Source organism: Anser cygnoides, chromosome 10 (assembly GCF_040182565.1).
Source record: "Anser cygnoides isolate HZ-2024a breed goose chromosome 10, Taihu_goose_T2T_genome, whole genome shotgun sequence".
In the NCBI taxonomy this organism is placed as follows: Eukaryota; Metazoa; Chordata; class Aves; order Anseriformes; family Anatidae; genus Anser; species Anser cygnoides.
The window spans coordinates 20,697,641-20,721,036 of NC_089882.1; the positions used below are offsets into that span (position 1 = coordinate 20,697,641).

Sequence of the window (23,396 nt, forward strand, 5' to 3'; positions counted from 1 at the left end):
GTTTTCCAGTAAAAACTGTATGTACTTGTATGAGATTCTTTGGACTAATTTTGTCTGTCATTTGTAATCTTATGTGATGTTTGTTTTTATATCATTAAGAAAAGCATATGACTAGTAGTTTTGGGGGCACAGCATAGGTATTGTCATGCATTAGGTGCTTGATGCAATTAATGATACTGGTACATGATCACTTTAACAACTGTTAACAAACTGCTTCACGTTTTGTCATGCAACAGTTTTAATTCTATGAACTAGATGAAATATATGAATAGGGCTGTTGCCTTACTTTAACAAAATAAGTCACCATTGTTTCTGCATACCAGTGTGAGCATATGTGTAAGATATTTTCAACTATTTATGATGAATATCACTCAGTGGTGCTGCTTATACATCTTTTGATAGCTTTCCCTGACTTTAATAGCATTAGCTGCTAATAGGCAAATGGTGTTTTGTGAACAGGTGAACGGGTGCTGGCAATAGCTATTAGCACAATTCCGAGTAGGTGTTCTCAACAAAACCTATCAGGTGGGGCTGACTTTTGATGTGAAAGTCTGTTGTGTGAAGTACTAAACAACATGTCCAAAAGCATCAAGATTAATTTTGGAAATTCTGTTCAACTCAGCAGCCACTAAGTTTCAAGCAGAAATGTAGGAGCAAAATTCTCTCAGTTGCAATCTACATGTTTGTCTTCTCATAAGTGAAATTTTAGTTAGTTCATCGATATAGGATTTTGATTATTTAGCTTTAATTTTGCTGTTATGATTTCTTATTTGTTGCATTGGCTTTGTTTTTATCAACTGTTTATGTTTTTACAATAATCAAATTCACCAGTACACATTTTGCCCAAATCGCAGTATTCTTGCTGATCTGAGGAAGACTGAAGTGAGGTAACTTGAGTACCACCAGCAGGTGGAAAGATTTGATTCTGCTCTGCTAAGCATAATTTAAATGTGAAGCCTGATTGTCTAAGCTGCTAAATTCTACTGCTAATGGAAGTACTTGCTTTGTTTTTAAGCACTTCTATGCCTAAGTGCCTTAAATCATGGAAATTCAAGCATGATTGCAGTGGAAATTCTGCTATAAAACTGAAGTACAGCTTCAGGGAAAGAGCAAAAACACTGCAACTCTTTACTAAATATGTGCAGCATAGGAAAAGCACACATAACTTTTTAGTGATTGATAGCTTATACTATATTTAAAATAGAATTAAGTATTCGTATTGATATTCAATGTACCTGCTTGATGAATCAGCTGAATCTGATTACATCACTGACCATCTGTCCTTGTCCTTCAGGTGAGAATTGGAATCTTGAAGATCAAGGTGTCTCTGTCTCTTCTAGCTGAGATTTATATTCTGCAGGTTTCTTGGCATGTGTCACTGATCCCTGTAGTTTTCCAATCATTATTGCTACTTCACTTTTTGTACCAGCCAGGCTTGATGTTTTTGTGCATGAAGCTATGCAGTATTCAATTATGTAAGCATTATTTCAGATATACATGATAAAAAGTTAATGTCTGTGATAACATTACTTATAACATTGGGCGGTGTTGCACCATGCTGGAATAATGCTGTGAAGCAGTGGAGCACTTGCACTCTTTTCAGCAATTTTACTCAGATCATAACAGTGTAATGAAGGAGAGCATGCATGCAATTACTCTTTGCTGTGCTGTGATACTTTTCTGTTTACTACACCAGACACCAGCATGGGTCTTGTGACTTATTTTGCTTGGATGAATGGTCACAGGGCCTTGGCAGTGATATTTATGTGTAGCTAAACTGTGACAGTTGTGAGGTACAGAAATGCTACTTTGATCAGTTATTTTCTGAAGCAGTCATACATTTGAATGTGGATGGTAGATTTGTGATTCCAGTTTTCAGACAGAAATTGTTTGCAGAAAAAAAATGTTATAAAATCTTTGTTTTCTGTGTGGTGTTTGAGCAAAATGAATCTTAATCAGGTGTCAGCATCTTGAGTCAGCTGGACACCAGCAAAGTCCATTCTTCTGTTAGCTGCTTGCTAGAGGGAGATTCCATGGTTGGAGATAGTCACTTTGCCATCTGTTAGAAAATGAGCCTGAGTGAGAGGTAATAAAGTTGACGTGCTTTTTATATTGAATTCAGCCCGGAGAGTCTTATGATGACAATCATAGAGGAGTATTTTGAATATAAATTCATAATCTGTGTCTGAATGCAATGTATATTTAGTTATGATCCTTCCTTTTCATGTAAGAATGCACAGCTAGGACTGCTCCTCTAGGGAGGATTTAATTTCTTAGTTACTTATGACTCAGTCTGTTCACAGATAACTGATGTTAGATCTCCCTGTCTCTACCATGTAGGAATTTTGGGAGAAGACTAAGTGGGATAAAATGCTTTGCATCTTCATATGCATATCCATATAAAGTGCGTGTATGCATAGGCTGTCGATTTAAGTGCGTGTCTAAAATAATCCATCCCCAGAAGAACTTAAGTTGGTTTTGTCAATTTGTGTAACTGTGGCTAGATGGCTTCCAATTGGCTCAGAGTATATTAGAGTGAGTTCATTACTGCTGGTAGAAGAACATATATTTCTAGAATGTGTATGTATTTATACCAGCAACTGAAAGGAATATTATCTTGTAGTGCTTCCTAAAGTACAAGAAAGAAATGTGATTTTACTCCTTAGATGAATAATGTTAGTATTAGCATATTCTAATTAACAGATGATAGAAAATAACCAATCAGTTATGTGCAAATCATGTAGGAAGGACATGTATGTATTTATTTATTTAATATGCACATGTGCTGTAAAGTGCTAGTTTTGGAAATACTGAAAAAACATGGCTTTTTTTGAGTAGCATACAGCAGATTTTCTCCTTTTTTTTCATAGTATTTCTTAAAAAAATAATAACAATTTTACATTGATTGAACAAAGCTTTTGAAGAAATTGCAGCATTTGTTTTAAACAAAAGGTTTCTAAATTAAAATGCGTCTCCAAATGCAGTACTTGTAAGCATTTTGTGTAATTATAGATTCACTAAACTGACTGCCACTCATACAAAGAACGCTTTGGTGGTATTACAAAATATTTAATTCAAGAATCCAAAAAGCAATAAAGCTTTTTTTAAAGAAGTCTCATCCCTGGAAATTAAGTGTGGAGCACTATAATGAGAAGAAAGAAAGAGAAGGGATACAGAATGCAAGCACAGAAGTCCTATTTATAATTCAGTTATGTAACTGTGGAAAATTTCATAATTTGGTATCAGCAATTATTTCAGGTATTGCTGAATTCAAGCTAAAAATATTGTAAATTACTTGCAAACCCCCGTACCACCAGATGTTTGTTTATTAAACCACTTAGTGGTTTAATTCTTCTGTGATTTCTAATATGAACCTTTTGTTACATAATTACTGGCAGTAGTGGATTCTGAATATGTTTGTGGGTTTTTATTTTTATTTATTTATTTTTTCTTGTGGAAAGGCCAGTGTCACCAGATGCTTAAATGCAAAAATTTACTAATTAATTCCTTCAGCTGTGCTCCATATAGACACTGGTGAGTAAAAATGCTTGGAGAGAAAGGATAAAGTATACCAATCATTTTCAGATAAAATTCTGGCAATACACATACATTAGTGTAATTAATAATTTCAAGTGTGTCAGTATGTGAACTTCAAGCCATCTTTTTGATAAATGGGGAGTACTCTACTATTTAAAGTCCCTCTTCTAAAATGTCCCAAAGCATCTATAGTGGAGATCTGCCATATCATTAGGTTAGAACATATGACCATACACTGTGTACCGGGCAATGTGTTTGCATGCGTCTTACTTATGCATTAGCCGTATTTTTTGTCAGACCTACGGTCTTGCTAATGAATAAATAATATATTGCAGCTATTAGAAAATACAAACAGATCCTGTTTGGAAACAGGAAAGCCATTATTTAGCAAACTTTTTCTATATATTTTTCTAACAGCCTTTGAAAACGTGTTTTGTGATATGTAACATAATTCTTCAGATTAGAAAGTTCATTCCTCTGCTACAAAGAACAGTTAAAGATATTTTAAAGATTTCTTGGCATAAATGAAGTTTTCGGAAGGGTAGGCTTCTTTCTTGTATTCTATATGCGAAATATCTTTATTAAGATTGACTATAAAAGAGACGAAAGTGGTGTAACATGCAATTGGATTAGTTTATGTTCACAGAGGAAAGAAAAACAGCTATTTCTCAGTATGCAATAAGTTGTCTAACTTCAAACACAGCAGCAAGATATTGTAAAAAAAGTCCTCTTAGTTGTTAATGCTGTTGTAAAAATAAATAAATAAATAAATAAAATTAAAATATTTGATGTGTTTCATTGCAGTAGACCTTTCAGTATGTCCTTGCTTTTATCAGGTTTCTTAATCAACTTATACATCGTAAGAGTAACAGGAATGTTAAAATGTAGCAACAATAACAAAAATGAATAAAGGTTGAGGAGCATCACAGAGGATAGAAAGAGAAGGTATGAGTCACCCCATTTTGCAGAATCACTGGCAATCTTTTATGTTTATATTCTAAGTGAATTGGCACTGTCCTGAACTCCTTTCATTAGTCTCCCTTTTAACTCCTCTTTCAATACAATGCACTTTGTCATTCAATTGACATTTTTCTCTATTTTTTATTCCTTTGAGCTTTTTTTCTCTGCAGGCTTTCTTATAATGCTACCTGTACTGACTTGTTTACAATTAACTGTAAAATTTCGGTATGGCCATGGGCATTAAATGACATACAAATGGATTTATCTAAAAACAAGGAGACCTTTGTAATTGAGTGGATTTTGCAAGCTTTTAAATTGTTATGAATGTCTTGCTATGAAATTTTATAGAGCAGAGGAGATTTTGCTGCTGATAATTTTCACGTCAAACATTCTTCAGGGACTTCATGTTTTCAAACACACTAAGACACTTTTGTATTTGTGAAAGAAGATCGAGTAATCATACTTTTATATTTAAAAGTAATCCAAGAGCTGATGAAATTTAGAAAAAGAAATATTGCACTCTGGCATTAGAGCAGAACAAGAAATGATAGCTAAATGCTCATTTAATAGTCTAGTGTTAAAGCCAGTTGGTATCTGAAGTATGCTTGCAATTTACAAGGAATAAACTATGGTTACATTCCATTTTATTTTTATTTTATTTTATTTTATTTTTTTTTTAGTGAGCATGTCTTTAAGAAAGGAACCGGCCTCCTCTCACACAAAATGAATGATATAAAATCAGTGTGACAGATAAGAATAGCATCTGTGGTTATATGGGATAGAGGAGGAATAATTAGCTCCCTGTCTACTACTCTTTTAGGGTAGAATAATATACAAATGCATGTGTGCTCTTTGGGACAGGGTTTTTGTTTTTCGCTGAGAAAGGCTGGAAGCCATATGTAGGCAGATAAGGAAGTCAGCTCATTTTTAGTAACTGTGGAGGAAGGGATAGACATCTGCTGATTTGCCTTCAGCTGTAGAATCTCTATAACGAGTCTGTCTTTGAAGCCATAATAGAAATTTTGGTGGGGAAAACAAGTAGAAGGATATGGCCTATTTGCTGTGGCAGTTCTTTCTTTTCTATTCTTGTGAAGATAACAACAACCTCCTAAGAGTAATAAAAATAATAAGAAAATATAGGTATTGTTATTTTTCTAAATCAGCGGTGGAAAACCAGCAGCATTGCCAATTCTAGGTGTTCATATAATAAATTCCCACCCCCAAAAATACTACTTCATCAAAGCATATGAGGCTATAAAATATGTTAGTTTTGAGAAAGAAAGCAGATGAAGCCTTTTTTTATTATTTTCTTCTGTTTTAAATTTTCTTCTCCAAATGCTCAAGTACAATAATTTTTTCATTCCTATTTTCATCCAGTGCAAATTAGATTCTCATCTAATGATAAATATTCTATTGAGATTTAATATTGTCAAAGTCCGTATAATTAACTTGGAAGTCTGTTAAAAGCATTAATGAGTCCATAGGTAAATTATCAATATTATACCAATATTATCAATGTTATACCAATATTATATTACCAAAATATCAATATTATACCAGTTTGGTACCTGACTTTCATGGATCATTATGCCCAGATCATCTTGAGCCATTAGGCATATATTTTGTATGGAATACATACCAGCTGTGTTAATGTTTTTCTGTTATTTTGAAGTTACATGTAATTTGTTTTTGAGGAAAGAACTTACAAATCTTTTACCTGGACTGACATTTTTCGTTTGCTTATTAAATCTGCCAAGCACAAGCTGGTGCTTGATATGTAGGTGTTCGTACCTTTCTCTTACCAAACTAGCTAAGTAAATTGCACAGATAAAAGGTACAGCAGGCAAAAATGAACAATGCTTACAGTGCCCATACATTTTTCTTTTACGTATGGGTATTCAAGGGAGCTCTAAGAGCTTTTTGTCTTCAGCTGAAGTACAAAATCTTCCTCTAATCAAGGTCATCAATACTGAAACTGACTGTGCTGTTGGTCCATAAGAAAGATGTGCCTCCCCTCTAAAATGTTTCTGTGATCTGATGATCTGAACTCCTTTGGTATAATGGGAATTCAGAGATCTCAGAAGACACAGGTCCATAACCTACAAAGACTAAGTAGAATTTCTGAAATATTTGTAGGGGAGGAGTCTGTATGTCTGTCTCATTATTCAGAATAGTACATAAGTGTATTCCATTCAAATTAATGGAACATTAACATTTGTTAGAAAATGGCATATTCATGAGCTGCCATAAATTATTCTGTATATATATACTCAAATGTTTGTTGGAACTGGGTAGTAGCGATCTACTATGTATTTTAAAATTCTGAATAATTTATCTTTGATGAATGCATCCTTCTTTAAGGTACAGGTAGTGTGCCAGTGACTCACGCAAGTGGTATTAACTTTTGCAGTGAGTCACGAAGTGAAATGAGTAGAATAATTTTGTTTTAGGATTTTACATAATCAAAACCTTGCATTGATTTTTTTTTTTTAATCTGAGAGATCCTTTCTGAAATAATTTCATCTTTTTGAGAGAGAGATTTATGTAGAGGAAAGTAAATTGTTTTGCCTACTGTGTGTTAGGGAGTTATTCTTTCAGTTTTCTTACGTGCATCATATTCTCCTGTGCCTATAAAACTGTGACTTGAGTTTTTTCTTTGTTCTGTTAATTGACCTGTATTTTTGCAGTGATTCTCTTGCCCTTTGTAGTTTTAATCCATGAATTCATATTACAATAAGTGCTCAAAATTAAATGAGAAAATGTTAGCATATGTTTTCTGTAGTCTGATATTTTTCAGAGAAAGAAACATGTATATCATGTAATGACAGGTTATGTAGTTGTTCTTTTATCTGCCCTAAGGATTGACTTACTTGGAGGAAATTCCTTGAAAAGATGGAAGTCTCAGTTGTTTCCATGAGCTTCTGAAAGCCTTTACCATTGCAAATGAAGAAGGCTATATTGATTGTCCTCATCTGTTTTCAGCAGATAACAGATTTATTTAAGGTGGTCTTATAACTGTATTGGGGATTTCATATTGCCAAAGTTTAGATGGCAACAATGCTAGTAATAATTCAGAACTGGTCCTCATCCTTCTTTATGGCATTTAAAAAAATGTAGTGACATTATTCTGCCCTCCAATGAGATCTATTGAGCTTTTCTTTTTCAGTTTCATTTTAGTCTCTTGTCGCCACATTGGAAAAACTGACTAGGCATTGAAATTCAGGTGATAAAGATCTTAAGAGAGTTGGTGAGTCATACTCTAGGGAGAATACTGGATTCAATTGGCCTAGCATAAATTTTATTCCAAGAAATGGTTTTCCAATAATATATATATATATATATACACAATTATATATTATAACTAATATTGAGTTCGGGTAATATAATTAAATTCTCAGTAAAAGAAGGCACTTGTAAAAAGCCATTCTGACTGTTTGCTATAGGTGTCTTTTATACAGCAAGTTAATGAAATCAGTTTCCCTTAGTTCCTTAAAAAATAAAAATAATAATTGTTAGGTGTTAACAGCTCTACCTATAGAGAGTCATGCGAGTTCTTGGGGACTGCAGATTGCATGAAGTTTAATTTTGTAGATCCATGTCTTTGATCCTTTAAGATCATCTACTTTTGCTGTCATTTAAACTTCAGATCCCATCCTCATTTGTCCCCCCCTTCCTGATGTTTCACTGTCAGCACAAATGTTCTTAGGACAACAAAAATAATCGCTAGCATTCAGCCCAGCCTTCCTCACCTGGTTGACTGTGCAGGTATGTGAGTGCTAGACCGGGATGGCAATGTGCCTCTGTGGCCCGAGGGAGGGTCAAGAAAAATCATTGATTTTTACAGCATTGGGCTCAAGTCAGCTTTAAGTGATTGTGAAGCTTTTCTGTCTCTCTGGACTGCTCCTCTGGGGCTTCTTTCTCCTCTTCCACATGAAGAGTGGCTGAAGGAACTGGGGCTTTTTTAGTCCGCTGAAAAAGGGGGCTGAGTGGAGACGTCATCACTCTCTACAACTACCTAATAGGAGGTTGCACCAAGGAGGGTGTCAATCTCTTTTCTCAGGTGACAAGTGATAGGACATGAGGAAATGGCCTCAGGTTGCTCCAGGGGAGGTTTGGGTTGGATATCAGGAAGAATTTCTTTGTGGAGAATGTTGTTAGGAATTAGAATGGGTTGCCCAGAGAAGTGGTGGAGTCCCTGTCCCTGGAGATATTTAAGAAATGTATGGATGTGGCACTAAGGGACATGGATGAGCAGTGGACTCGGCACTTTTAGGTTGATGGTTGATCTTTATGATCTTAAGGGTCCCTTCTAACCTAGATGATTCTATGATTCTTCCAAGTCAGCTTTTCCAGCACTGTTTCCCTTTGTCTCCTTTCTTTGAAGAAGGGTTATATTGACATGAATTCATTGGTGGTTTGATTTGGAGAATAGGCTCTGTTGCTAAACTGGTATTTTCTTTCTAAACTCACTCTTTCTCAGCTTACTATAGATGTACCTACATCCTCATTTTCATACCTGTCACTATCAAGATCATGGGCTTCCACTTCATATGTACATGAACACTGCAATAATTTTTCACTGACTGCCTTGGCAGCACATGCCTGTGCATTCTGGGCTGAATTTGACTGTGTGTGCAATGGCAGAAATGTGAAGCCCAGGAAAAATACAATTAAGCTTTGTGCAGAAAGCCATAAATCATTGGCACTGTCTGCTTTAAAAAAAAAAAAAAAAGGGGGGGAAGAAAAAAGCCTGGTTATATTGAGCATATTTTTTTGCTGTGCCTTCATTAGGAGGTTAGGCAACAGATGACAGGATGGTTGTTAATGCAGGTTTCACTCTGTAAATTTACCTTCTGTCATCTTGGTGATGGTTTGCAAAATACCACATAATTAGTGATTCTTGACTCTGGTACATACTTGCACTCTTGAGAAGAAAGCCAAGGTTTTATAGAATTAATAAAGGAGATTTGACATGCTGGTGTTCTGGAGACCTCTAAACACACATGTATGCATGTGTATGTATATATGTACGTGTAGGCATACACAGACAGACATAACATCCATGGCTTCAGTTTTAGATTAGACATCTCTTGTCAAAACAGTTTAATATGAAAGAGAAGTGCTACAAATAAAGTTGAAATTGCACAAATCTATCACAAATTGTTGACAAGATTAAAAAAAAATTGATACAAAGTATAGTTTTGCCCATGAGTCCCTCAAAACAACTTGAAAAAATAAAGCAGCAGAAAGGGGAGAAGAGAGAGGAAACTGAAAAAGTAGCTGCTAATGACTTTACTGACATACTGTTAAAGTATGGCTTGCAGAGAAGGGTGGAAAACTATTTTAAGTGACTAGAAAGACAACAGAAAGCATGTAGGAAACCTTGGTTTAGTCAGTCTGTATTTCACTTTATTAAAAAATGCTTAGCTGTTCATCTCGGGGGGGGGGGGGAGGGGGGGGGATTAAAACAACAGTGGTACAACTTCTATATAGAATTGCTGATTTTGTCTTTAGAAGGCTCATCTCTTCATTACCACTCTCAGCAAATCATTCTAAAAGGTTGTCTCTCCTGGGAAAAAAAGAGATACCCATTCAAAGAATAGTAATGATAGATTTTTACCTTTCTTGCTGGTTTTGTGAATTTCGTGTCTTTCTTATTTTTCAAAACATAACTATTAACTTTCAATTCATTAGATAATTTTGTCACTCAAAGCTGCTTACTTCTTCAAGTCTGAAGATGGAAGCAAACATTCCCAAATTGTAGAGGAGACTTAACAGTTAATGAATGTAACCATGAGTTCTTTGGGTCTAGTTTGCATCGTTGGTGTTTTTAAATGAGGTAGCACTGAGATTTAATTAGAGCTGAACAGTAGTCGTGGCATAGCAGCTGTTCAAGTCACAGCCAAGTCCGTCTGACAATTGCTTTTCCACACCTTCAGAGAAACCAACACAGTTTGCTAACTGTCCTAATATTTTGAGCAGTCATAGATTTCTTCTGAGCATTTTCTTTTTTTAATCTTCCTTTTTTTTTTTTAATTAAGGTTACAGCTTTTGCAATTTAGTAAGAATCTCAGCTATATTTTCAAATAAATAAAAAGGTTGAACTTCATTCAAAGGGAATCAAGAGAAAACAAAACAAAATCATAGAGCAAATGGAAAAAAAAAGTGTATGCTCTTAAAGATACATGTTTCTCTTAAAATGTAGAGTTCTCTTATTCCAGTCTTGTGATTTTATCAGGCCTGTGACTCAGAAATTTATTTATTTATTTATTCATATTCTAAGTTCTTGTTCTGACAGATTTTGCCTTCCCACAGACTACCTCCCATCTGTTCAGGGTAATGGGTTTTCTGCCTATACACAGAAAGGAGCATATTGTGGGATTTGAGTGAGAAATTTTACCCAAAGAAACCATTAGTTCTTGGAGTCTACTTAAATTTGGTTGCCAGGACTACTCCACGCTAGGTAAATAGGATAAAAATTTTGATGTCCTCTTGTAGAAAATTGAGAACTATCGCCTGCCTACAGAAAGAGAAGAAAACGTGTGTGAGAATGAAATATAAACTTTGTATAAACACTGTGTTTGTGAAATGTTCAGGCTCTCTAGTTTTAAATATGTGGGTGGAAAGAAGGAAAAAGGAATAACAAAAAAAGTGTGAATCTGGGAAAGAAACAAAAAGTTATATTACATTTTCTAGGGGATACTACAAAAATAAAAGACTCTGTAAAGTCTAAATCAAGTGATATATACAATATTATCTCATAATAGAATGGACGATTTATCAAAATACTGTAAATTCATGTGATTTTGGATTAAGCCCTTAAAAAGTACTTTCTCCACACTGACAAATCTGATAAAGATGCTCAAAACACAATGACTTGCATGTGTATCAAAAGCATTAATTGTTTTAAGACATGATCGCTACTTCTGAAGACTGTTTAAAAAAAAAAAAAAAAGAAGTAATTTAGTAGCATTCATCCTTGCTGTTTCTGTTGCTACTTAAATCCTTCTCTTCATTTGCTATGTAGCACTCAGTGCTTGTTGTTGTTTTCCAACTAGGAAATTAAGATTCGGAGGTTAGCAGGTGGTCTTTTCAGTCTCTCTGTGGTATCTTGAATGGTGTTGGTCTGTGCACTGGTGAGAATGTTACACCAAATCATGTTCGTTCCAGATTTTAAGGTTTCTGGGAATAGACGCATAGCAGGGCTCTGCTATTCAGTATTTCTTTTCTTTCGCCTTAAGTTATTGAAATAGTAGCTCTTTGGCTTGTGTTTTAGTAAACATGCTATATTTACTAGTGAGGAGGAAAGTGAAATGTGTTCTGTGACAGAGAAGGGGGAATGAGTGCACTGTGTCTCACCCTGAAGCATTAATTCTGTAGAAGTTACGCACTGTACTTCTGGATGAGCTGCAGTACCTTGCCAGTGTAAGTACAGACTATATGCAACATCTCCGAGGGAAAGAACAGTATTAAGTCCTACCAGTCAGAAGCATCTGCAGCAGAAAGGTGCAAAATATAGCCTAATTTGGACAAGACTGTGGAAGAGTTTTCAAGATTTCTCTAACTGGGAATTGTGTGTTTGAATGCACAATAATAAACTCTTGTACAATTTTCCTTTCTTCCATACATGGTATAGCTTTATATATGAGGTTTTCCATACTGGGAGAGAGAATATTTTGGGGAATCTAATCTAGTTGTTATTCTTTTTAGTAAATAAATGTGCCTTTTTTTTATTTTCATTTTTTCAGTCTCTCAAACTTAGGTAAATTGTAACAGCAAAAGTGAGCGGGGACTTTTTTCCAGCACTTTAGCCTTGTTTCTGTTTAATTTGTTAAAAAATTGCATTGTGGCCTGGGATGTGATAGGTTCATTTGTTTTATTTTAATCTAATGTACTTTTTTCCCCTGAAGTTGGGATTTTCTAGAGCTTCAGCAGTTCACAGAGAAGTCTACCCAGCAGATGGCAGTGTTTAACCAACATATAGGTGGAAACCTGCTTGGGTTTGTTCTGTATAGATGGCAGTTTGTGCAGAAGCCCAGATTCATTTCCAGGGATTCGTTATTACACAAACATAGGCATTGCAGAAATTCGTTTTGGTTTGTTATGCTTTCCTTTTCTAGCAAAGTAGTGAAATTGGGCATCCCATTAAATTTAATGAAATTACTGAAGATATGAAATAATGTAAAGTGCAGAATTTCTGTCTGAAGTAATTCTTCTTGAGTGGACAGATTTTGCAAGGCATTTGGAAGAAACATCCATAATCATTACAGCCTTTATGAAAAGTTTTTAAGAATGTTTTTGGTTGCTCTTAAATCTTGATGAAAGCATCTGTCCTTATTCACTGCATACCATTAGTGCATATTATGCCAATATATTAAAAATAAAACAATCCACTAATAAAAGTCTTTACCAAAAATAATATGCAAGATTCTGTTTGTAACTCAACAGTCTGAATGAATTTATTTTGAATTTACTGCTGGGCAATGGAACATATTGAGCAGTGTATGAGAAAGGAGAAACTCAGGCTACAGGAGCTTAAAATGAAATTTCTGAGCATAATGCTCATCAGATTTGTTGCTGATTGGTACAGAAAATAGCTTTTGAGGATAAAAATGAGCTTCTGAAGTGGCATATACAGGAAAAAAAGATAGAAAATGCTGATCTTAAAAGTGGTCACTTTTTTTTTTCTGTTTTTTTTTTTTTTAAAGTGCTAATTGCCATATCTGCAAATCCTGGTGACTTTGTTTTCACTGAGCCATCAGGAATTTAGTGATTGCTTGCTCATTTTTTTCCTTTTTTGTTTGTTTGTTTTGTTTTCCTATTTCACAACTAGAAAAAAGAAGGATTTTAGGAAAAAGAGTGGCAGTCTGCCATTATGTGTGAGTTTGATATGAGAACTGTCTCAAAGCAATCAGTGATATAACTACAGACTAATTTGTGTTGATATGGTAGCAAACTAGAATGAGTGTAGCAGCATTTCTTTCTTTAGATAACTTAACTTGCAGTATGAATATCGTGGGTCTCAGAGTCTGAAAGGCTTTCAACACATCCTGATTTTTTGTCCCAACAGACCTTATTGTAGAATAACCAAGAAAACATTCATACTCTGAGTGGTGTTATTTGTTCATATTTTGTTTACTCACTGGGATGATCATCCTTGCCCAGAGTCATAAATTCACTAGCAAAAATATTTACCAGTAACTAGTTGCAGATTTTGGATATTACGTAACAAGGACTTGCACATGCCTGCTATTTAGCTCTTTTCCAAATGGCAGTATCTTCATGGGAAAAGTACTCCTGTCTTTTTCTCTAACGACTCCCCATCCAAATGAATCAGTGCCATGGACTGCAGACTTGTGGTTGCCCAAGGATCCATTAGTGGAGAGGTGACTAGTAGCATAAGTGAGCCACTTCCCATTAGGGACTGAAGTGGGTGGGTGTAGCCCACAAAATGATGTAGGGCTGGATTCAGTTCATCTCTTGGGCATCCTTGACTAATGTGCTCTATGTTGCCAACTACATTTAGAGTGCTCTTTCCACAGCACAGCTCCTAGAGGGAAGATCTCTTCAAATCTCTGACAACTTGGAACAACCTTTGCTATTGTGTGCAAAAGAGAACAGGTCCTGTTCTCACCCCTATAGACCCTGGAGGAATTAATCCCATAGATGTGAATTGTTCAGTTGTGAAATTATTACAATAATGCTATGTTTTAATATATGTCAAAAGAGAATGCTTATTTGTGTCCTAGTTATTTCATGTCTGCCAAAAAATGGCAGTGACTCTCACAATTATATGACAATTAACAGCATTTAGTTGTGGGAAAAAAAAAAAAGAAAAAGAAAAAAAAAAGAGATGAACAGTGCTCAGCTGGGAAGGGGAAGAGAAGTTGGAATTCAGTTCTGTGTTCAGCAGATGCTTCTGCTCCTCACAGCTGTAATGTACTGCCAGTCAGCTAGGCTCTGGACTGCAGGGGGGCTTGCAACACTCCCTCATTAGATTTCTGCTCAAGAGGTTGGCACACTGCTGAATTTCAAAATCTGAAATTTGAGGTACTGCGTGCTATTGTGTGTGGCTCCACTTTCAGAGCTGAATACAGCCTGGGTGCAGTACAGACCTTGCACAGAGTAGCCTGTGCAGCTGTACAGCACACATTGCGGCAGTGTAGGACTTACCTGATTCCAGTCTTCATTAAGCACTGAAAATTCAGATCAGTTTTGTTTTACAAATAAATGAGGAGGGCGTGAACAATTGTGGGATTTTGTATTAAAACTGTGTAATATGACCAAAATTAATATATCACTCATGAAGATTTTTTATTTATTAATAAATTTGGCTTCTAATTAGATGCACTGTAAGCAAATAAAGTGTTCACACAGCTGCTTACAAAACCCCCAACATGTCAGAGAATACTTTCATGAAACTTACTATCATATATTTTGGTTATGTTTCTCATCTTTAATAGCCTCCCCTTTATCACAACATCCTTGTCAGGCCTTGTCAGGCTTGTGGTATGTTTTGTGTTACAGATTGCACTAGACTTTACCTGACTTTTGGTTTTTCAGACTGTTCCTGGACAGGAATTGTTAAAGCCCATACTTCCAAGGTCACCTTCATTTAGAGAAGGGGTGGATGATGCTTTCAGGCTAGTGTACTAGCTGTGGTGCCAATTTATTGTAGAGAACAGATTCATTCACCAACTTCAGCAGTGCTTTCTCTGCATTTCTCAGCAGAGAAAATTCTATTATTCTCTAATCCATAGTGGGAAGCTGAGAGTCCTCAGGAACACAGGCTCTTAATTATTTGACTTCTTAGATTATTTTAATATCAATAAAACAGATACTGATATTTTAAGTACAGACAAAATTATGTGTGATCATACTTGTAAGTATACCATTAAAATTAATTTTTTAGAACATACTTGGAAAGCTTAATTCTGAGCAGAAGAGACAGTTCCTTTTAACGAAAGGGTTGGAGTATTGCTAAAATGTATTCCTTGCTGTATTTTCAGAACAACCCATTTGTGAACATTATGTAGGAGTTAATTAGAAAGCGTTATTCTTTCAGGTCTTACTAATGTTATAGCATCCAGTTTGTAACTTTTTCTAGTGGTCATTTGTTAGGAAAAAAAGTCCTAGTGTGTTTAAAACTATGACCAAAGAATATAGGAAGGTACATGAAACTGGCAAATAAATAAATAAATAAATATCAGCTACCTAGTTATTGGCACAGAAAGTCAGAATAGTATATATTCCGTATTATACAGCATTGCATTACCACCTCCAACCAGCAGGGACTTTTGCCTCATTTTTACATCCCAGATGCTGCACGTAGTAGAGCAATACAGCCAACGATAAGAGGAGTTCTGGTAACCTGCTGCACCATTCTGTGTATTTCCCTGCAGAATCTGGCATAAAATGTGATTTAGAAACAAATAAACAAAACAGAAACCGATACTGGCAAAATTATTTTCTATTTTCCTGGTAACCCTTATTGTCCTGAGAATTTTCAGTATAATGTGTTTCTGATGGCTACTGTAACTCCAATATCCTGAAGTAATTGTTTTTTCATGGAAACATGCTGGACCTTCCTCCATAGCTAGTGGGTATATAAAATGTGTGTTTCATTCTGCCATAATAACTGGTAAATTAATAGTTTTGTTCTGTTGAGCACAGTGCATGAAATTCTTTACTTTGTGGGGGCCGATTGGATTGGAGTGTACCACCCAGCTTTCTGGTGCACTGGGAATCTTAGCTTCGGTTAGAAGAGACTCTCAGGAAGCCAGTGGAGACTCAGTGTGTGTATTCTCCCTCACAGATACATGTGCAAAAAGTACTTTAATGTTATTCACTAATTCAAGTGAATAAAAAGGGAGGAAAATAGAAAGCATTAGCAGTTACTAGTAATTTAATCCATTCAGACATCAGTGATAATTGGTTTCCTTGTGTGTTTTTTTTGTTTGTTTGTTTTTTGCTAACCCTGTGTTAAATACATAGAGACTGTTCATATTGTTGCTGTTAATATGCTTTCTTTAGCAGATCTAAAACTAAGTACAGGTAAGGTTTATACTATCTATCATGCATAACATCCATAATTCAGCACAAATATCTATGTAACTTTAATGATAATGAAGCATTTCCTGTGTTCTCAGCTCCTGCCTGTGACTCCTACCTGGCTGGGTTGATACCAGTGTAGAAACCTTAAAAGACACAAAAACAAAGAGATGACCATGGTTCTATATTTTTCTTTGATTGGTAACACTTTTTTAAACCAATCTGATATATATTTATTTCTACAGAAGAGGGCAGCAAAAGCCATATACTTTCTTTACTGCATCAATGACTATGAGCTGTAAAGACTAGGGTTTCTAATTGATCTGTTCGGAGAAACAGGGCAGCAAATGGTTGTCTTAAATCTAAAGATAAGTTACACTTACATGAAAAAAAAAGATTAAAAAATCAAAGACGTTTACACTGACTGTTTGGAATCTTGATGTAAAGTATTCCTGTAACACAAAGCAAGTAATAGAATTGTAATGTAGACTCCAGGTCTACATGATGGAAGTGAAAGGATCTCTGAGCCAAAGATCAAAGCAACTGCCAATCCGTGAAAAATCATTTAATCTTTTGCTCATTTAAATCTAATTCAGAGCTGGTGAGGCCACAACATTGTTGAATGGGTGTTAAATGCTTGTTGGGGTCCAGCTGGAAAAAAAATACTCTGGCTTGCCTGTACCATCACTGTAATTCTCTGCAGAGGCCACGTTTTTTGATTGCGTTGTGAGTGTTTTTGTGTGTGTGTATTGTGCGTGTGTGTATATAAGTACATGTATATCTCCAACAGGTTATTCTGGGTCTTATAGTAATCTCTTCTCCTCCCATTGCCCAGTGCTTCCCCTGAGTCTTGTCCCTGTATGTAGGGCTGAAGATTTAAGGTATGATGTTATGGTTGAAGGTCTGATGTTGCACTTAATCTCGTTTAACTACGAGCTGCGGCTGAAAGGTGTGCATCTCTTTCTCACATTCTCTCCAGACATATATGTATCTTGCATGCTTTCCATTCTCTCTCTTACCTCATGTTGACTTAAAAAAAAAAAAAGAAAAATAATAAAAAGAAATGCTCAGAATCTCATCTATGGGTTGAGCACAGGGGCGAAGCTAGCCGGAGAAGTTTTTAAGGTACAGATTCTATACTAAGTGCAGGATTCCCAAAGATGAAAATTCAAACATGATAGCCCAGCATGTTATATATGACTATCACTTGGTAATGTCTGCAAACATAGAAGATTCATATATTCTTATATCACATGCAGTCATGCATCTTGCTGAGAGGCATTTAAAACTTAGAGCCTTAGAGATTTCAGTATAAACAGAAAAAATTGAAAGGTAGATAAATTTCTGCTGAAGATTTTATCAGTAGTATGGATTCAGTCTCAAAAATTCTTTCACTCCAGGCTGTTTTTTATGGCATTTCAAATATTGTCAGGAATTACTTTCTGTTAGTGTATCAGTTTACTTTCTTTACCTCAATGGGAAAAAGCAAAGAAAAATATCACTAGATGTTATTTCTTTTTTTTTTTCTATCAAACTATCAACAGCAGCTGCCTTGTGTGACATTTTTGCCATTTATTCAAGATAGAGTGCATTACCTTCTAAATAGTAAAGTTGTTTGTTAGCTGTTTGTCCTTGTTTATCTTTGTTGTCAACAGAGTGAGAAGTTGGAAAGAGTGGATTTTTTTAGTTGTTAGGGACTTGGAATTGGCAAATTTAACTTTATTACTCTAGCCTGCAATATTTTTATATTGACTTTTATTTACATAGATAAGTTTAAGGAACTTATCATAACTGCTGCAGGTATGGAGTTTGTCTTATAGTCCTAGGAACCATTAAAACATCCAGCAGTATTTAGAACAGTAATATTTCTTAATATCACTAATGATAGTTTTCTGTATGAACGTTTGGACTTTTTCTTCAACATACAAAATATTCTTATGAATCTATACTTGGGAATGTGTAGTAATTGTTTATTCCAATGAGTCTAACAGATTTGGAAAAGGTTATATGTTGCATCAAGTATGAGGTCTTCTAGTGATTATACTTTAAAACGTTTAAAAATACTTTCATTTTTCATCTAATTTACAAAATAAACCCACAGAAATTACATCGTGACTATAAGTCTTCCACAGTATTGGGCTAATGGTAAGTATTACATAACCTGAGGTGTGGGATTTTGAGACAAACAGAAAGGCAGTCTAGCATTTGGTCATGAAAAAGTACTTGTTTAACCCTGAGTGGGCAGAAAATTAGGCATTTTCAGTAAAGCATGCTGTTCTGAAAAACCAGCAAATTTAAGCTCAAATTAGAGATTCAAGAGTAGGAGGCATGTTCCTCTTGATTAGAGTTCTAGCAAAAATACTGTATTCAGACACAGAACAGAGTGACAAATAGAAGGGCTCCTGTTTAAAGCAACAGAGAGGTGGTTCTTGGGCTGGCAGGTCTGTACTGTGAAAAAAGAAAAATAGTTCTGTTTTGTTTAAATCATCAGAGTAAAAAAGATGAATATTCTAATATATGCCAAGGCGATAGGATAATTTGTTTAAAAAGGAAAAAGAAAGAAAGACTAGTAATAAATTATGGGGAAAAAAGTTGGAATGGAATCAGATTGCAGAAGCCTCTGAAGGTGCTATTCTGAAACAAGCAAAAAAACACCACTTTCCAGCAAGGGGGTTACACAGCACAGGAAGGGAAGTGGAATATTTGCCACTTAATAGGCTTGCATTCTGTATTTCTAGGTTGTTTATTCTTTTTATTATTATTATTTAAAACACTTTTAGAGTTGAATTTCTTTGGGCAGCTTCTCTATTGTTTGGGCAGGAAAATCCTCTGCTGAAAAATTCCTTTTCATGAGCTTGGCCATCACCCATAAAGGGGATGAGGAATAGTATGACAGTTCAGTGCCTCTGCAGAGAAAAGACTGCATGGAGGAGTGAGGAGCTCTGGTTTTTAGGATATATTTAACAGAAAGTTCTTTGCTCCAAGTTACAGAAGTCAGGGAAGGAAAGCCCTGCACCAAAGCGGGATTGTTTCCTACAGATGTTTTGTACTGCCCTGTTAACTTTGAATTGCTCAAGTAACTGTGCTTCCATGCTCCCCAGTATAACTGGGCAGATCAGCAAAGAAGAATCCTATTAGCTTGACGGAATTATCTGTGTGAAATGTTCTAATATTGCTAGGCCATCTGAGATGACTTCATCGTGTCCTAATATACAGTAGGACCACAAGTGTTTGGCTTTATTCCTAATAATTCTCTTTGCAGGTATTTTGATTGACTAGGGTGGCAAAATTCTTTGTTGCTAACCAGACTTGAACTTGAAGACTGGGTTTGTTTTCCCTTCAATATTTTCTGTTCTGTGTCTGAGGCTAGTGATCAAGGCGTTAAGTTCTTGGAAATCTGTCTGCTTCTGTCACAGTCTGCCAAAATCTTTACATGCATCTGGTAATTCCAGTGAACCAGTTATTTGAGACTGCGATGTATGTGTACGTTACCGTTCTCAAAGTTAATTAAGCTGTTTATACACATTGACAGTCTGCAATTTGTGTACTCCAGAGGGTGCTACTGTTCTAATTGGTGAATAAACTTTTGCCCAGTTGTAGTAAACTGGCAATATTAATTATTTTTGAGCATACAAAGCTCGTATTGATGGGAACAGAAATTAGCTCCCACTGTTCAGGCATGCCCAGAAATCAGTGCTTAAGCTGATCTGAATCCTGTGTACATTGTACAGAAATCAGACTACCAGTGCTGTGCTAATTGAATAGAAGGGCAAATTGCAGTGTTTAGGAATATGCAGAGCTGTGTAAGTAAGAGACTTACATACATGAGCAGTAGTTTGTAGGACTGGAACCCATTCTTTTGCTGGATGCATGCTTTTGACTTTAATAAGGCTGTTGCTGGTAAACTCTGTTGTGGTATTTAAGAATGAAAACTAAATTGGTGTAAATCTATTGCATGTTAGCAAATGATTTTCCTGTTGATTTTGTTGCCAGCTGATGTAGCACCAATGTTAATGCTTTGTTCATTTACATCATTGGTTTCATGGCATAGTAAGATATCGTGGAAATTTATGTAGATGCATAGTTTGAGGGAAACATTTCAGGCCTTTTTCATATATTTGAAACATTTTTATTGCTCACTACTTTATTCATTGTCCTTGCCAAAGTTAAGTAGCCTGAGTTCATATATGGATGTATTTATGGCAACTGTATGTTCTATAGTTGGTTAATTTTAAATGTGCAAGATTTTATCCAGAAAATGAATTGTGAAGCAATAAATGTATAAATATTTCACTTATTTTGAAAAGATTCTGACTACAAGAGTTCATGCTAATAGCTCTAATAAGGAGCATTCATAGTAGTACCTGATCATTTTCTTTACATTTAGGCTTTGGAAAGCAACTGTTTACACAGGGACTTTCATATGAATAACAGTACTGCTTTCTTCCCTTCTCTTCCTTACAAACAATTCAAAAATCATTCAGCAATGGGCAGCCAAATGTTACTTGACTTGGGGCACATTTGTTATATTATCTTTAATCATACTGACAGCTAACCTTGTACTCTTCTCAAACGCCTTGACTAGAGATTCTGAGCATGAAAGCATTATCTCCTTTCTACTGAGGTGCTCCCAGGGTTGATACACAGGTATTCCATGCTTGGTACTGAGAGTAATAATGTTTAACTGGAATTTCAAACTATGTTTAAGTGATTTTCTTGTAAAAGAATAATGCCATATCATTTTGTTTCCCATCTTCCCTTAAAAAAGGAAGGTAATTAATAAGGTAATAAATGTCTTTATGATAAGACTGTAAATAGGAAAAAAAATCAAGCAAGGTATGACTATATTTCCTAAGCACAGTAAATAAAATGTAAACTAGGTTCTATTTCACAGCACACTCCTACTAAGAATATCTCTGAGTCTTCTGAAATTAGATGCATGATTTTTTATTGTAAGGTATTTTTAGAGATATCTAGATAAATTCTTGCAGTTTGTGGCTCAACATTTGGAGAATATTATTGAATATTACACATTTTTATCAAATGTGGGTTAATGCTAATTTGAAATTAGGTCTGTCTGAATGTTTAAATGTCACATTTGTTTTCAAGCCCCAGATGGCATAACTTTATTACTTACTATTGCTGTTTATTTTCAAAGCTGAAGTCATTTGTTGAAATGTGAATCATGCCAGAATTTAGTTGTTTAAAGGTTGTTTCATCTCTAAAGGATGTTGAAGTAGAAAAAGTGAATTTCAAGGGATAACATTTCACTTTAACTAATGTTTGGAGCATATTCCAATAAATGCTTAGTGCCAAAGAACAGAGGAGCCTCTCTTTGGCTCTTTGTAGTTTCTCAGTTCCATTTCCTGTCATGACGAAGAAATCAATTGCTGATATTTGTTAGAGTAAGCACTGTGGGAAGTTTAGTCTCTCTATATGGTCAAGTTACCATTCAGAACAAATTGGAAAAAAAAAAAAAAAAAAAAGATGAATGCTATTTCTTTAAGTTAGATTTGTTATACAGTGTATTTAACTTCTACTTTTTTTACAGGCAAAAATATGTGATGTTATCCTCAGTAGGCACTTTCTATAATAAAACAGTGGATTTCAAACTTAGTATCTCATTTGTATTAATTAAAAGAAAACAGTATAAACCAATAATGAAAACATTTTCTTCATTTTTATCTTCTTACCAACTGCATATACATACAGAATTAATTGCTGAACAATATTTCTATATGTCATTTCATTATAAACAGTTTCTTTGTTTTTTACCATCAGTTATGCAAAATATATAAAATATCCTTAAGAAATATGTTGCCTAAGGCAGTGTTTTCTGTTGATTATTATGAAATTTAGTTCTTCTAATGCTGAAACCAATGGTGAAACTCTTCTCGACCTCAGTGGGAAAAGGATTTTTGAAAAGTAACAGTGAATTTTTTTTATTATAGAGTATATGCTACTTTCACTGATGAGGTAGATTTAGTTGAGTATAATAAATAAAATAAAATTGAATATAAACATATAAAATAAATTAAGTTGAATAAATAACATTTTGTCAAATGCTGAAATGGACAAAATAACTTTTTTTTAAGCACTTGCAGTTGCTCTGTTTTGTTTTATTTTTTGGATGTAGAGCAGATTTGTGCTTGTTATTAATAAAAGTGGGAAAGGTACTTTAAACTTTGGCTTGAATAAAGAAGTTACAGAGAGAGACTGATACCCTTTTCCAGCTTCAGAGTGTTAGAGTAATTCCCTTTTATCAACAGGTTTTTATTTCATTCCTGTTTTCTCCAAAACAAATAAATGCTAGATAAGACATAAAACACAAAATACGCTGCTTGTGAGGCCTGAGGTTTGGACCATTGAATTCAGTTCTGTTTTACCAAAGCAATCACAGTGCATAACAGTTGGTAATCTCTCTTTCAGGGTAATTACACTGCCACAGTTACAATCTAGAAGAAGCAAAACTATTTAGTAAATCGGGCACTTGCAAATTTAGTGACAACAGTCTCCAGTACCTATGATACTTCCTTTAAAAACACTTGAAAGTTTTTAGGCATAACGTTTCCAATAAACCATTTTTTCTAAATAAATTAAGTGGACAAAGATTAGTGTGAGTGGTGTTGCTTAGGATCTTGTTCACATTGAAGTGAATTTCCATTGATGTTGTCGGTTTTAATGCAAGCAGGATTGCATCTTGTTAATGGTACTCATATTAGTAACTGTGAAATATGTATTTAAGTACACGTTAGTATGTACTTCATATTGGGTGATTGCAGGTGGAATCCCAAAATAGTATGTGATGGGATGTTAAGGACAAAAGGATGATAAAGGGGAAAAAATGT

General features: G+C 35.0%; 1 protein-coding gene across 2 annotated transcripts in view; it reads left to right on the top strand.

Moving 5' to 3' along the window:
* Positions 1 to 23,396, top strand: part of SYN2 (synapsin II) — a 177,907-nt gene that overhangs the window by 42,098 nt on the left and 112,413 nt on the right. The window contains exon 1 of one of the 2 annotated variants that reach the window (XM_067003360.1): positions 1,444 to 1,475. The exons of the other annotated variant lie outside the window; for it this stretch is intronic. Within the exon in view, the coding sequence (XP_066859461.1) occupies positions 1,459 to 1,475 (17 nt within the window). The 5' untranslated portion in view covers positions 1,444 to 1,458. Of the gene's footprint in view, positions 1 to 1,443; positions 1,476 to 23,396 lie in introns of those variants that run through there. 2 annotated transcript variants of the gene reach the window in all.